Source organism: Nilaparvata lugens, chromosome 11 (assembly GCF_014356525.2).
Source record: "Nilaparvata lugens isolate BPH chromosome 11, ASM1435652v1, whole genome shotgun sequence".
In the NCBI taxonomy this organism is placed as follows: domain Eukaryota; kingdom Metazoa; phylum Arthropoda; class Insecta; order Hemiptera; family Delphacidae; genus Nilaparvata; species Nilaparvata lugens.
In genome coordinates, this window is record NC_052514.1 from 26,286,271 (window position 1) to 26,299,823 (window position 13,553).

The 13,553-nt window shown below is 32.4% G+C and overlaps 1 protein-coding gene across 3 annotated transcripts in view; it reads left to right on the forward strand.

Annotated features, from left to right (window-relative positions):
* The window catches only part of LOC111046388, a 158,811-nt gene that overhangs the window by 137,943 nt on the left and 7,315 nt on the right, over positions 1 to 13,553 (forward strand). Inside the window, exons 1-2 of one of the 3 annotated variants that reach the window (XM_022331921.2) lie at positions 410 to 477; positions 11,895 to 12,008. In XM_022331921.2, the coding sequence (XP_022187613.1) occupies positions 11,919 to 12,008 (90 nt within the window). In that variant the 5' untranslated portion in view covers positions 410 to 477; positions 11,895 to 11,918. Of the gene's footprint in view, positions 1 to 409; positions 478 to 10,483; positions 10,564 to 11,894; positions 12,009 to 13,553 lie in introns of those variants that run through there. The other 2 variants (XM_022331919.2, XM_039438000.1) reach the window with 2 other exon arrangements.

The window sequence follows — 13,553 nt, forward strand, 5'->3', positions numbered from 1 at the left end:
TATATTAATTTTTTCATCACATTATTTCAAAATAGTAATGAAAATTCTATTCATCCATCTATCCATGATATTGCACCGGGCGCAAAGCTCGTGCCTAATATTAATAGTATAAAAATATGGTCATTATTGTAAATTATTATAATTAGTAATATTGAAATTAATTGACAGTAAAAGTTGTCATAACCAAGATTCAAACTATCAAAATAGGCTGTTTGAATTTTATTATTTTTTAATTTCTTATATATTGGGAAGTTTTTTTTGGGTGTGGCGAAAAATAGCGTTCGCACCATGGGCAAAAATGTATTTCCGGCTCTCAATCTTTTCTAGTCCTCGGCCTACGGCCTCGGAGTTAAAAACCGATTTCGAGCCGGAAATATCTCATTTTCGGCCCTAGGTGCGAAATATACTATTCCACCACGATGGTGTATCACAATACATCAGCATCTTTATCATCATTTCTTGTATCAGCTAATCAAGGTTAGTTTATACCACCCATTCCATTTTCACAAGTGATTATTAGAAAATGATGAACGTCATGAATTCTTCACCAAATCAATATTTTTAATGAATTATCAATTTCAATTTCCAATATCTACTTTGGGAATCCTTTATTATCAAGTATGCCATAACAATAAACTCCACCTCCATCCATTCCCTATGTCATAATCATAAACCGTCATAAAGTCAAACTTGATTTGAATTGTCAGTCACAAATCTGAGCAATGTGTCTGACAACAGCAATTACCATTTTTCAAATACGAGACAAGAATGTTGATGACAAGCAGCCAGCACCCAGCATGACGCAACGCAACGCAATGCCTGCCTGCCTGCCTTCAAGTAATGAAAGCACTTTCAAGTTCACTGAAGGCGACGGCCAGTGCTTGGAGCAACTAGTTGAAAGAAAAACATGAAGCATAACAAGAGTCGAACCGAGGACAGTGAACTTGAACCAGTGACTGCGTGACTGAGAACGTGACTCACTGTCACTGTCAGATCAGATATTAATCGATAGATAGATCGATATGGCCTGGTCGATCGTGTAAATATCGATCATGTTCATCGATGAACGTCACGAATCCTTTAGCGGTACATTCTGTAATAAATTGTAATGATTTGTTGGGAACTTGAGGATTAGAATGATGTCGATGGGGTGATCGACCTTCAGTCTGACAATGTTGTGTAACTTTCAGCATAGTAATAATTTAGATTCACTATAATATAATTACAAATTATATTATTAAAAATTGCTGGGCAATTCATATTGAATATCTAGTTCAAATAGTCTTGATTAATTTTGCAATATCAAAAAAATAAAATAATCATTTGAGAAAATCATTTTTTTGGACTCAGAGGGGCCTTAACACGAATAGAAAACTTGAAATTAAGGTACCTTCATATTTTTAAAAGGTATACTTTACTTAACTATAATGGTAGTACAGTGGAACGTCGATAATTCGGACTTTAAAAATCCGGACCGTCAATAATCCGGATTCGTCTCTGGCAAGAAATAATATTTTCGTACCTTCTGTCCTCGGCGCTAAGCTCCTTACTTTAGAGCGGGCGACGGGAGAATGACGCGAAGCGAGGAGAAAGGGAGGGAACATACCAATAATTGAATACTGTATGCAATTTTAACAGATTTGTTTCTTGAATAGTGCGTGGTGACCGTTTTTTTAACGTAATTTCGATAATCCGGATAATTTGATAATCCGGATGGGGTCCGGTCCCAATTAATCCGGATTATTGACGTTCTACTGTAGGTAGGACAAGGAAAGTAAAAATATTGGATGAGAGATGAAACTCAAAATGAGATGTAGAGTTGAAGCTAACGTGTACGGTACTAGAAATGTTATGACAGAAAAGAAAGTATCAATAACTAAAGTTTATTGACATAAAAATTCAGAAATAAGATATTTTCTTCTCTTCAGATGATAAAGGGCAGACATGAGTTTTCGTATCAATTTGATCAATCTTATAGAACATATTTAGCCGAAAAATTTAAATAAAAATGAAATTAGCAGATAATTTTCTATTCACAAATAAAATGCCATTATGCAGAAATTCCATCTACATAAGAATTCTAAATATCTGTCAATTTTTCGGGGGCGCAACAGTCGAGACCGACAACATTCGAGGCCTACGACCGTAGAGGACTGTTTTACAGTCCTCTACGGTCGTAGGCCTCGACTGTCGGGAGTGTACGAAAATTAGAGTGGCCTCAACTGTCGCCTAAGGCAGGCGACATTTGAGGCCACTTTTTCAGGAGTCCTCTACCGTCGCTGGCCTCGAATGTCGCCGGTCTCTACCGTCGCTGGTCTCGACTGTCGCAGGACTCTTCTGTCGTTTGCCTCGTTTGACATCGACCCAATTTTTCTATATTTAATTAGATCCAAGATATAAAATTTGTAACAAATTGTATTAGAAATTGTAATAAATTTGTGAATTGGGCATAGTTTTTTAGAAATGTCATCACTAGAGCTTGCATGAGTAAAAACGTGAAAAATAAAAAAATGTTGAAGGATCAACCCACATTGTACTTTAAACATGTCCGTACAACACTACTCTATAATAATAACACTAACAAAAGCACATCCCATAATCTCCACATGATATGCTCAAATGAAGCTCTAATAGTGGTAGTAAAACATCTTTAATCAACTCAAATTATTCCAAAACTGTATCATTACAGGACTGCCTACTACCGTTTAAGGCAAGTGAACTCAGTAAGCACAGACAACAATTACGTGGGAAGGTTACCTGGGACAGATGATATTTATGAGAATGATCATTTTTCCGCGTAGGTTGATGACGATTATGATGATTGCGGAGACTGGTGCAAAGTACTGTAACAGTGCAGAGCACCGTTAGCATCAAGAAGAGTGAAGAAGAGTGTAGGCCTGGGCTGAGGTGTGGTGAAGTTAGAGGGGCAGGCGAGTGTTACGTTACTTTCGTTATTTCAGGAACGGTTTCATCGAAAATAACAGTTAGCGGCGGTTGCTGAACCCTCTTCACTTGGAGTTGGAGGCAACAACTGCATCGGTCCTGTTAGCAGGCTGCATCGGTCTGCTGCAGTCTGCAGTGGATTCGAATCAATCATGATTCTTTGATTCTGATTCTATTGAACCCATGAAGTTCTGCAGAGAGTACATACTAAGATATCAGATACTGAGATACTAAGATATGAGATACTATCTACATTTCAATGAAATTATATACTCTAGTGAGATTCACCTTACACTGTCATCATTGGTTGAATTTGAAGCATTCATGTCATTTGAAAGGAATGCTGAAGTGAATTCCATACTAGCCTTAGGAGAGTTAGTATAGGTAGAGCTTTCTTGGGGTTTCTTTCATTGTGAAAATTAAAGGCAAATACTCTTACATTTTACTTTTTGACATTACAATATTGATGGATGTACCTAACTAACATAAGGAGAGTATCTTGGAGATACTCGGAGAGACATTGACGCATAGGTGTGTATAAATATATTAATCACCCCACCATTGACGCATATGAATCAGCCTTCAACAACAGTGCCATTGAAATAAAACTAAGGGAATGAACATTATTATTATCTTCTAGAGAATTGTGGGAATTGTGTTTTAATCATGAATCTGTGAATCCAGCTGTAAGTATCAATATGAACGACAATTTAACTGATGGCTTCATGAAGACTGAAGTAGGTACCTATTTTAGAAGTAATAGTCCGATTAGAGTGATAAGCAATCACTCAGGTTAGATGGAGTGGTATGCTCTCAAATGAAATTGTTACTACTTGAAGCTACTGACAAATACTAGCTAAAAACACTTTCCACTGATTTAAGGAACTCAATAAGGATTATCCTGCACAATTGACCATACACCATATAATATTACTCACGAATCTTTTTCAAGCTTAGCTTCATGTACACTACACGACTGCGATTCGCAAGACGGCGACGATTTTAGCCATTTAACCATTCTCTTGCCATTCCGTCAATGTCATGCGACATCACAGTGCTGTGCACAAGACTCTAGTCTCTATAATTATAACTATAGTGAGTTCATCATCAACAGAACAAATATTAATTCGAATCTCATCCCTCATCATAATCATATCCCTCCAATTGCTCACACACAAGCCTAGGACTTATCTAGGCTCATCCCCAACACAAAAATAAAAATGACCTCATGTTCTTTCACGATGAATTACCGTACAACCCCCACCATCACCGTACTTGTGGCACTACACTGAACTGCATTTCCCAGTTTCACTCCTCTTCATTCCCTCCTACTTCAATTGCGTTCTCTATCTCTGTTCAATTCTTTGAAGACATGAACTTGTTAGCACCATTCTTGAGTGACGATGGTACCGTTTTTGGCATTTCCCTCTTCGCGTCTCTTGCCCCTCTTACTCCCCCTCCCACCATCAAAATTGGCGCACTGCAATCATCACAATCAACATACTCATCACAATCATCATCATCATCAATATCGTTACCGTCTGTTTATAGTAGCAGTGGAAGGGAGGGGCACTTTCCTTGTGGCTCATTTCAGGTCATTGAACTTCCACCTGACTTCTTGACAATCCACAGTTATATCTTACAGAATATATATACTACTGTACTGTATATTTTCAATTAATCAGCATCTTAATTTGTTGATCAAGAAGCAATGGTATAACAATCTATAGTTTTCTTATGGTAAGCTAAATTAACTGTTTGTTTCCTCTACATAGTAAACCACCATATGCTTGTTTCCTCCATCAATTGGTTTCCTCCATGGTATAACTCTATGTTCATTAAATTATGGCGCAGGATACAAATAATCAGCAACTTGACTAGGCCTACATTATCACAACATTTTGTCCAATGTTTCTCATTCAATTCTGTGATCTTGATAGTATCATCATTTTTAGCTGGATGATGCCCACATAATGTTTTGCTTGTGTGTAGGTGGTGAGATGAGATCGTCTTTTTAAAAACGAGACAACCATTACATTGGCGGGTCTTGAACCTGCTATAACACGGTGGAGCCCAAGGAGAACTTTGATGGATGGTTAAGACTGGAGTTGTGACCCGCAGACCATTTGTTTGGCTAGGCTGGTCGAATACTTCCCCACATTTTTCTTATTCAATTTTGTTAACAGATTAAACTGAATTGAAATGGTTCGGTACAAGATAAATTGTGCAAGTGTGTGAATAGGAATAATTATTGAATTTATTTTTTATATTTAAAAGTGAATCATTAGTATCTGTGCCCTTTATTTATCGATTTTTCCGAAAATATTAATATAAAGAATAAAGGAAAGGCTACTAAATTTCAATAGAAACTGTCAAGCAGCTCTTTATAAAAATATGAAAAGTATTCATTTTTTTGAAATGGTTCGGTACAAGATAAATTGTGCAAGTGTGTGAATAGGAATAATTATTGAATTTATTTTTTATATTTAAAAGTGAATCATTAGTATCTGTGCCCTTTATTTATTTATCGATTTTTCCGAAAATATTAATATAAAGAATAAAGGAAAGGCTACTGAATTTCAATAGAAACTGTCAAGCAGCTCTTTATAAAAATATGAAAAGTATTCATTTTTTTGTCAAGAATGATTTTCAGTGTCCACATGATGTATCAATGTACGATTATTCATATCCCTGATGAAATTAGCACATTCGTAAAGGCCTCTGAAAACACTATTAATTCATATTACACCTCTGTTTAATGAATATAGTGAATGAGTGTATTAGCCAATGAGTGAGCAGTATTTGAGAGGGAAAAGGAAATCACTGAGTATTTGATGTCAGTGTGTCAAGGTAGGAGACTGCACTCTAAAGGAGCGATTAATAAAATGTTCTGTATGCAAGAGCGGTACCAAATGAGGAAGCCTGATATGAATTTAAACTTGTCTCTCCAACATTCAATCGCATATTGCTCCTTGGGCAAGGTTCCTCATAGTGCCCCATTGGGTGTCTAGACGTCTGGAGCATAATCGAAGACTACTAAAAATATTGATGACTTGAAGTGTTTTTCATGATAGACAACTTCAATCGTCATTTTATAGCTCAAAAACCTATCTCTTCTCATGTGAGAATTCTTCAATCACTTCGTGTTATAAATGATAGATTAATACAAATTATAATCAGAATATATTAAGAAATAACTATATCGTCTGCATCGAAAGATTCAATATAGATTATTCCCTTCATTAATTACTTATTGATTCTAGCAACAAATTTATTTCTTGAACTATAGATAGCTTTGAAATTTCATTACATTCCAAATTGTCAGTGATTTTTATAAAAGTAGTCGAATTTAAAAAGCAACAATTTTTTCCTTGAACTATAGATAGCTTTGAAATTCCATTACATTCCAAATTGTCAGTGATTTTTACAAAAGTAGTCGAATTTAAATAGACTATTATTTTAATATGCTAGTTTGAATGGACCGATGAGGTTGAAGATTGATCCTCTACCACTTTTTTGAACAGTTTTTAGTACCTATTTTTCTTGATTGCTGAAGTTGTTATCAATCTCTGCAAAAAAAAGCACTTTTGATGAATAATTTTTTCACTTGTTTGAAAGTGATTAACCTAATGAAAAGCCTAAATTTATTATAAAAAATGACAGAGAATAACCAAAATAGTTATCGTGTTGGGCATCGCTATTTGCCATTTATTATTGAGATCAATTACCTTAATGAATCTCCTTCATTTTTGTTGCTTCTTTGAAAATTGGTCAACTAATGTTACACGGTAGTTATTAACGTAATGTTAAAAATTTCTTAAAATCTTCTCCACTGTGTGCTACAAATCAATTTCATTGTATGCTTTTCACAAGTAAATTTATTTCCGTAACAGCATATCGAAGAAGTACAATTAATTAATGATAAAAATACAGAGTAGCCTACTCTTATAAAATATTCTCAAATTAAACAAGACTAGTTTCAAAATTTATGTTATTCTCAAGTGTCCTTTTTCAGTGGTAGGCCAATTAGTTATTTCCTATAATTAAACATTGAAGTAGTACTATTAAAATACTTTGATATACTTATTATATACTGAGATATAATACTGAAAAAAGAATGAAATCATTTTTGAATAATCATCACTCATTATTTAAAACATCATTACATGAACTGATTCATATTCATCAATTCTTGTTAGAAGTACTTTGTGGAAGAGTAAAGCTATTCAAATACAAAGAAAAAAATTAAATTTTATAATAGAATTAGTACAGTAGCATCCTTTATTCTAAAATGAATAGTTATCGATTTGAAATCAATAAGAAAAGAGATATTTTACACTAGCTCAGTTACAAATATCGATGGAAGATGGAAGCTGATACTGTAGAATAATAATAATTATAAAACGAAAATCCAAAGTAAAAAGCTGTAAACCATTTACTGTTCACTGTAGTAAACCATTGCAACAGTAAATGAACTGAAAATGTACCCATTCGAATCTGACAATATCTTCAAGAAGTAAATAAATATAGTCCTTTGAATGAGCTTCGCACTTTGAAGCACTATACCTATTTTATGTTGAATCACATCAACAAAGGGAAGAATTCTAAACTCCAGTAGAATGATGGCTCCTTTGGGAATGGTGACTTGGGGGGGACACACCTCTTTTTGAACAATCTGATCCAAAATACTTCCTGAAAAGGATTGATTATCAATCTCTGGAGATAGTTACCAGTGATTCATCCTCTCAGATGGGAAAACACTACGGTACTCACAAATTTCCCTTGAACAATAATCTCACTTTCATCAAACTTTTGTTTCTTGAATTTTATTGTTATCTGCATTCTTAAAGCAATGTAGTATAGCATCAAAACAATTTTCTGTATTGCATAGAATATAAAGAGTATAGCCTAATATAATTTCTTTTGAGTGAAGCGATATTGAATAATAAATAATATATGTTATATACTCATCTATTTCACTATGTTTTATGTATCAAGAAATCTTATGAAAATCCTGATTTTTGAGAGTATCATTTTATGATTTGATAGTCGTTAAAAATTCATGCAATTTTCCTATACCGGTAACAAACATATTCTATCATTGTTACAAAATTGAAATAATAGACTCACTCAATTTTTCTCATATCAATATAGCTGAGAGGCATTATTTATACTAAGTTTGTAATCCGAATTGATCAATGGAAATTGAAACTGTTTAAAAATGAAGAAAATAATAATAATTTTGTACAAATATAGTGCAATCTTAAAATCCCAGATAGTAAGCATTCTCAAACACAAAAAGGATTTTATTCTCAAAGCTCACTAAAAAACTAATACTCATGTTGAACTAATATTATACATTTTAAATATCAATTATTTTAGAAGTTAGGATGGTAGTATAAAACTGATCCTGCAGAAGGATATGTTTCCAACCTATAATGGTGAGCACATATCAATTAATCACTATTTTCATTTCTTATGCTGTGCTTATTGAGAGTTAATTACATTTTAGCCGTAATTAAGCATAGGTATAAAACCACTTACTCAATTCAAAATGAAAGTTATAAATAGAACAAGAGCCTAATCTATTTTTGGATAACATAAAATACTATCTAGCTTACTTTGAATTGTAAGTCATCAATAGAACATGAGGCCTACCCTATTGTATTTTTACTACAGCATTTGAGATAACGTTTTTACTCTCCCATCAAATCTCCGTAAGAGATAGAACATTTTCCAAATAGATTAATTTGATATTCAACTGAATCACGATTCATAAATCAATGAATAGGTAATGAAGAATCCTTTATTTATTATTCATGCTATATTATTTTCTTATCATTAAAACTATTGTGAGAGAATAATGATAATCTTGAGCTACCTGAAACCCTTTCATAAATATCAAGGTACCTTAGTTGTTAGTTATGTGCAGTGTATTTTCAAACCCTCTGAAACGTTATTGAATTTGAATAATTCAATTTTATCAATGATAGGTCCTATGAATAGTATTTGATTATTGATGTAAGAAATATTGATTCACTTTTTTTTTGTTGTACAAAATAATAGATTCCGAATCCCCTCCAATATTATTTGTTCATGAAAAGTTTTGCAATCATATTGCCCATCATAGCTCTATGACAAATTATTAAATTTAAAATGTCTTGCAAACTTTTGAAAAATGTTGGATATTTTCAATACGGTAATGGAAAAAACGTTTAATTTTTTTAATCAGGAACTTCATTTTTTCTTCCTTTAGAGAAAACTAATTGTGGCTTGGTTGCAGGAAGTGTAGTTGAATAATATTATACTGAAATGAAACTGAGTCTGAGATGACTTTATCGGGGCAAGATTAAATTCGAGCAAATCCAAACAGCCAGAATGCCTCGTGGGATTTGAAATCATTCCAGCAGTTCAATTTCATTTGACTTCATTACTTTTCAAACACGTCTCATACTCCTAGTTTTCTTCTCTATTGTGGTTACATTGTCTCTCTCTAAATCTTTTACTTCACTTACAAATTCAGGTCACAAACGAAGTACCCGAGAGAATTTTCCGAACTTGATTTAAGATATACTGCTAATTTATGGTAATTTGTCAACTTCTTTCATCAAGCTAGTTGCAAATTTGCACAAAATGAGAGAATCATTGATATTATTTTGTAATTCAAATATTCTGCTTTGTCAATTAGTTTGATGATGCGAGATGAGGAGCAGGCAGAGTGTACCGTACTTTTCAGCCAAAAAAGCACAACTCGTCTCAATTTACTTTTTGAGGCTCTGACTCATTACATTTTAGCCTAATCAACATTCCGTTCACATTGTAAGAGGTACCATAGTGTTGTCAATGATTAAATCACTTTTCATCCCGATTTCAACGTGTAGCTATGATCAAATATAAACATCAAACAGAAAATTGAAACATTTAAGATTGAGTAAGTCTACAAATTCAACTGGAACTTGAAAAATAAATTATTATTCAAGAAACTACTTTTTGATAAATGGTAGACCTACTGATGCATCCAATCTACTATTAGTAAACTTATCCACAATTATCAAATTTATGTGGAATTAATTCTTAGGTCTATTATTTATTGCAAAAATGTATAATTCAATCACTAAACAGCATTATCATAGTTCAGTCACTTCATTTCCGGTTCACTTGGTCATGAATCTTGATTGTTCAATTACCAGTTAAAAAATCGTTTGGGATAATTTTGTTTACCATTTACCAGAAGACCTCTCAACATTATTCTTCGATTCTCCCATATTTCAAATGAATAGTTTATTTCGAAGGTATGAATCTATCCTATTATAGAAAATGTTCTATTATAAAGTACCAATAGGAGTCTCCTTATATTTGGAGCTCTTACAAGAGGGTTAAGTAGAAATACAGTCTATCAGTCTATAGAGCCCTGCAATTATACTGTATTCCAGAATATATTATAGTTTAATGATGTTCGGTAATATATACGTACTTTGTACGTTGTATACGTACTTCAAGCCACATTATTCCAATATGTAATCAATGGGATGTGGTTTGCGAATCATGTTGTGATATTGCTGCTTCCTTTGAAAGTCGATTCTTGTTCACTTGACTCATTGATTGGGATCTTCTAGTATGGTGAGTTTCTATTTCCTAAACTGACCTATAATTTATATGCTGTTCATTTTAACATAAAAAATAATATATTCTCAATATTAACTCGACCCTGAATATTGATACCAAAAATAATTCACTTTTCCACACACAGATTTGATTACTTTGTCATTAATGTTTCTCATCCACTCTAATTTGTCATCGTTCATAAATTGTATATATTTGTGTTGAAATTGTTTTAAATATCCAGGATATTCATTCATTCTATATTATATGTTTCTTTTCTTTATATAAATAGAATAATCAACTGACTATCGTTAGCTTTCATTTGACTTGAAACTCTTTTAATATTTTCTCTCTTTCTTTCTTTTCCTCTTTTTCTTCTATTTCTTAGGGTTGTGTGACAGAGGGGACCTAGAGTTCTAACTCCGCCCTTATTAAAAACAATTATTCAATCCAATCATTTTTGCTCTCATGATCCTCCTTCCATATAAAAGAAGATTAAATTCTGTACCAGTAAATCTTTATTCCAAAATCACAGAACTAAATTATATGCTAATATCATGAATATCATCTCATCATACCCATATCTCACATGAAGAACACACATCAACACAGACTTCATCAGAAAATCATTTTATATTATTCACATAGAAAACAACATTGAGATTAATTTATTAGAAAATAAGTACTAAATAGGTCTTCTAATACTGCAATATTGATAGTTAATAGTATGATATGAATTATATCATGCAACTTGGATTAATTTTGGAGAAAGATGTGAATAGATAATAAATAATTCACAACTCAAAGGAAAAAGAACAGCTTTTGATGAATTAGATCTGAAAAAAGAATTTAATCCAGAAATAGAATTAGCTGATATGAAAAAAGACAGAAAAATATATTGGAGTGTGATGACATTAATTTTCTCAGGGCCCAACTACTAAGAAGTATGAGAGGAACTTGTCAAATCAATGTTTGCAATTCATTTCAAGAAGACCTAACATTATCGATTCTACGTTCAATATTTAATTAGTCGGTTACCTATATTGCTATTATAAATGTTATATCCGTTTAAATTGCAAAATATCACCTCTTCACCTAAATATTCTTCAACAGTTTGAATTTACTAGTGGAATTTTTTGGAGGAAAAAAGCATTGATTCAGGAATCATTCACCTGAATTTATGTGACTAAATAAAGAAAAAAATGTTTGTTTTTCTTAAAAAGTATGTATTTTTATTTATAAAATAGCATTATAGTAGCCTACCCTTTTTTGTTTGATTTTGTGTTTTCTTCACCAGAAATATAGGTTATTTGTTTGCCTTATCTAATTATCACTATCGCCTTTCCCAGGTTTAGGATTCATAATTACCAACCATGAGTTGCTACGCAGTAGAGGATGGTAGTTGGCAAGTATGCACTCTATCTCTACGAACAGGAACTATCATCATTGGTTGGCTGGATATTGTGAGTAACATTTTTCTAACAAACTAATTCATCATAAATTTTATTTTGTTTCCTCCTTCTGAAACTAGGGTTGGAGAGTTAAGGTTGAGTGGTGAAGACTGAAGTCTAGAGAGGTCTCAGTCTTGATCCAAAAAATAGATTGGATTAAAATTAAACAAGAAATCTTCATATAAAAATCCTGAAAGAGAATAATTTCATTAACATTTACAATGTTGTTTTTTGTTTTTACCAACTGAGTTATCATAGATGTATACTTATTTATATTGTTTTCCATTGACAAATTTTCATAATATCCTCGTCTTATCATCTACTCATGTGTAAATCATATCTCAAATATTTCGAAAATATACCTTGTTATAGTGATTAGGCCCACATCTACATTTCTATTTCTACTGTAACTTTTAAACAACGCTTGAACGATTCAAATTGAGTGGAGAGTGGTAGAAATGGCTCAGTGACTCATCTCCATAAACAATATATACATTAAAATTTCCAAAGTTGCAATAAATAGATAGGCTTTCTGATTCTTGTGCAGAAGTCTAATCTGTATTACGTTTTATTAAACGATTTGAAGTTTTACAAAAATATCTTCTTTATAGAAGAAAGTTGAGAAACAAGTTTTTGTTTTCAATATTCTAGTCAATTCTAATAGACTAGTCTAGTAATCCTATTCAACCTAGATCGAATCTAAAGCTTAATGAAGATTGATTATGGATATCTACCACTTTACTAATCAGATTAGAACAAAAAATTAAACAGTATAAAGATTGCTGACTAAATCAATATCCCATTTTCACCTCTAATTTTATAATTGTGTTGGATGTAGGCCCAAATCCTATATATCATTTTAATTACTCATTTGTAACTGAATATCTGGAGAACTGCATTTTTTTATTTGAATAGTTTCAATTAGACAAAAAATTATTCCAAATGGTCATTGCGTAATCAGTTTGTATCTTTCAAAAATTGTAATAAAACTAAAATAGGATCAGTAATCTCCGTACTTTTAGATGGAAATTTTGTGCAAAAAATGCATAAGTCGGTGAAGCATTAATTTACCTTTTGATTTTATAAAAGGCTAACTCAGAGATGAAATTCGGCCTTAGAGAATTCCCAACCTTTTAATTTCTCTATGACAAACGTCATCATTGGTTGGCTGGATATTGTGAGTAACATTTTTCTAACAATTCATCATAAATTTTATTTTGTTTCCTCCTTCTGAAACTAGGGTTGGAGAGTTAAGGTTAAGTGGTGAAGACTGAAGTCTAGAGAGGTCTCAGTCTTGATCCAAAAATTGATTGAATTAAAATTAAACAAAAAATCTTCATATAAAAATCCTGAAAGAGAATAATTTAATTAACATTTACAATGTTGTTTTTTTGTTTTTACCAACTGAGTTATCATAGATGTATACTTATTTATATTGTTTTCCATTGACAAATTTTCATAATATCCTCGTCTTATCATCTACTCATGTGTAAATCATATCTCAAATATTTCGAAAATATACCTTGTTATAGTGATTAGGCGGCCCACATCTACATT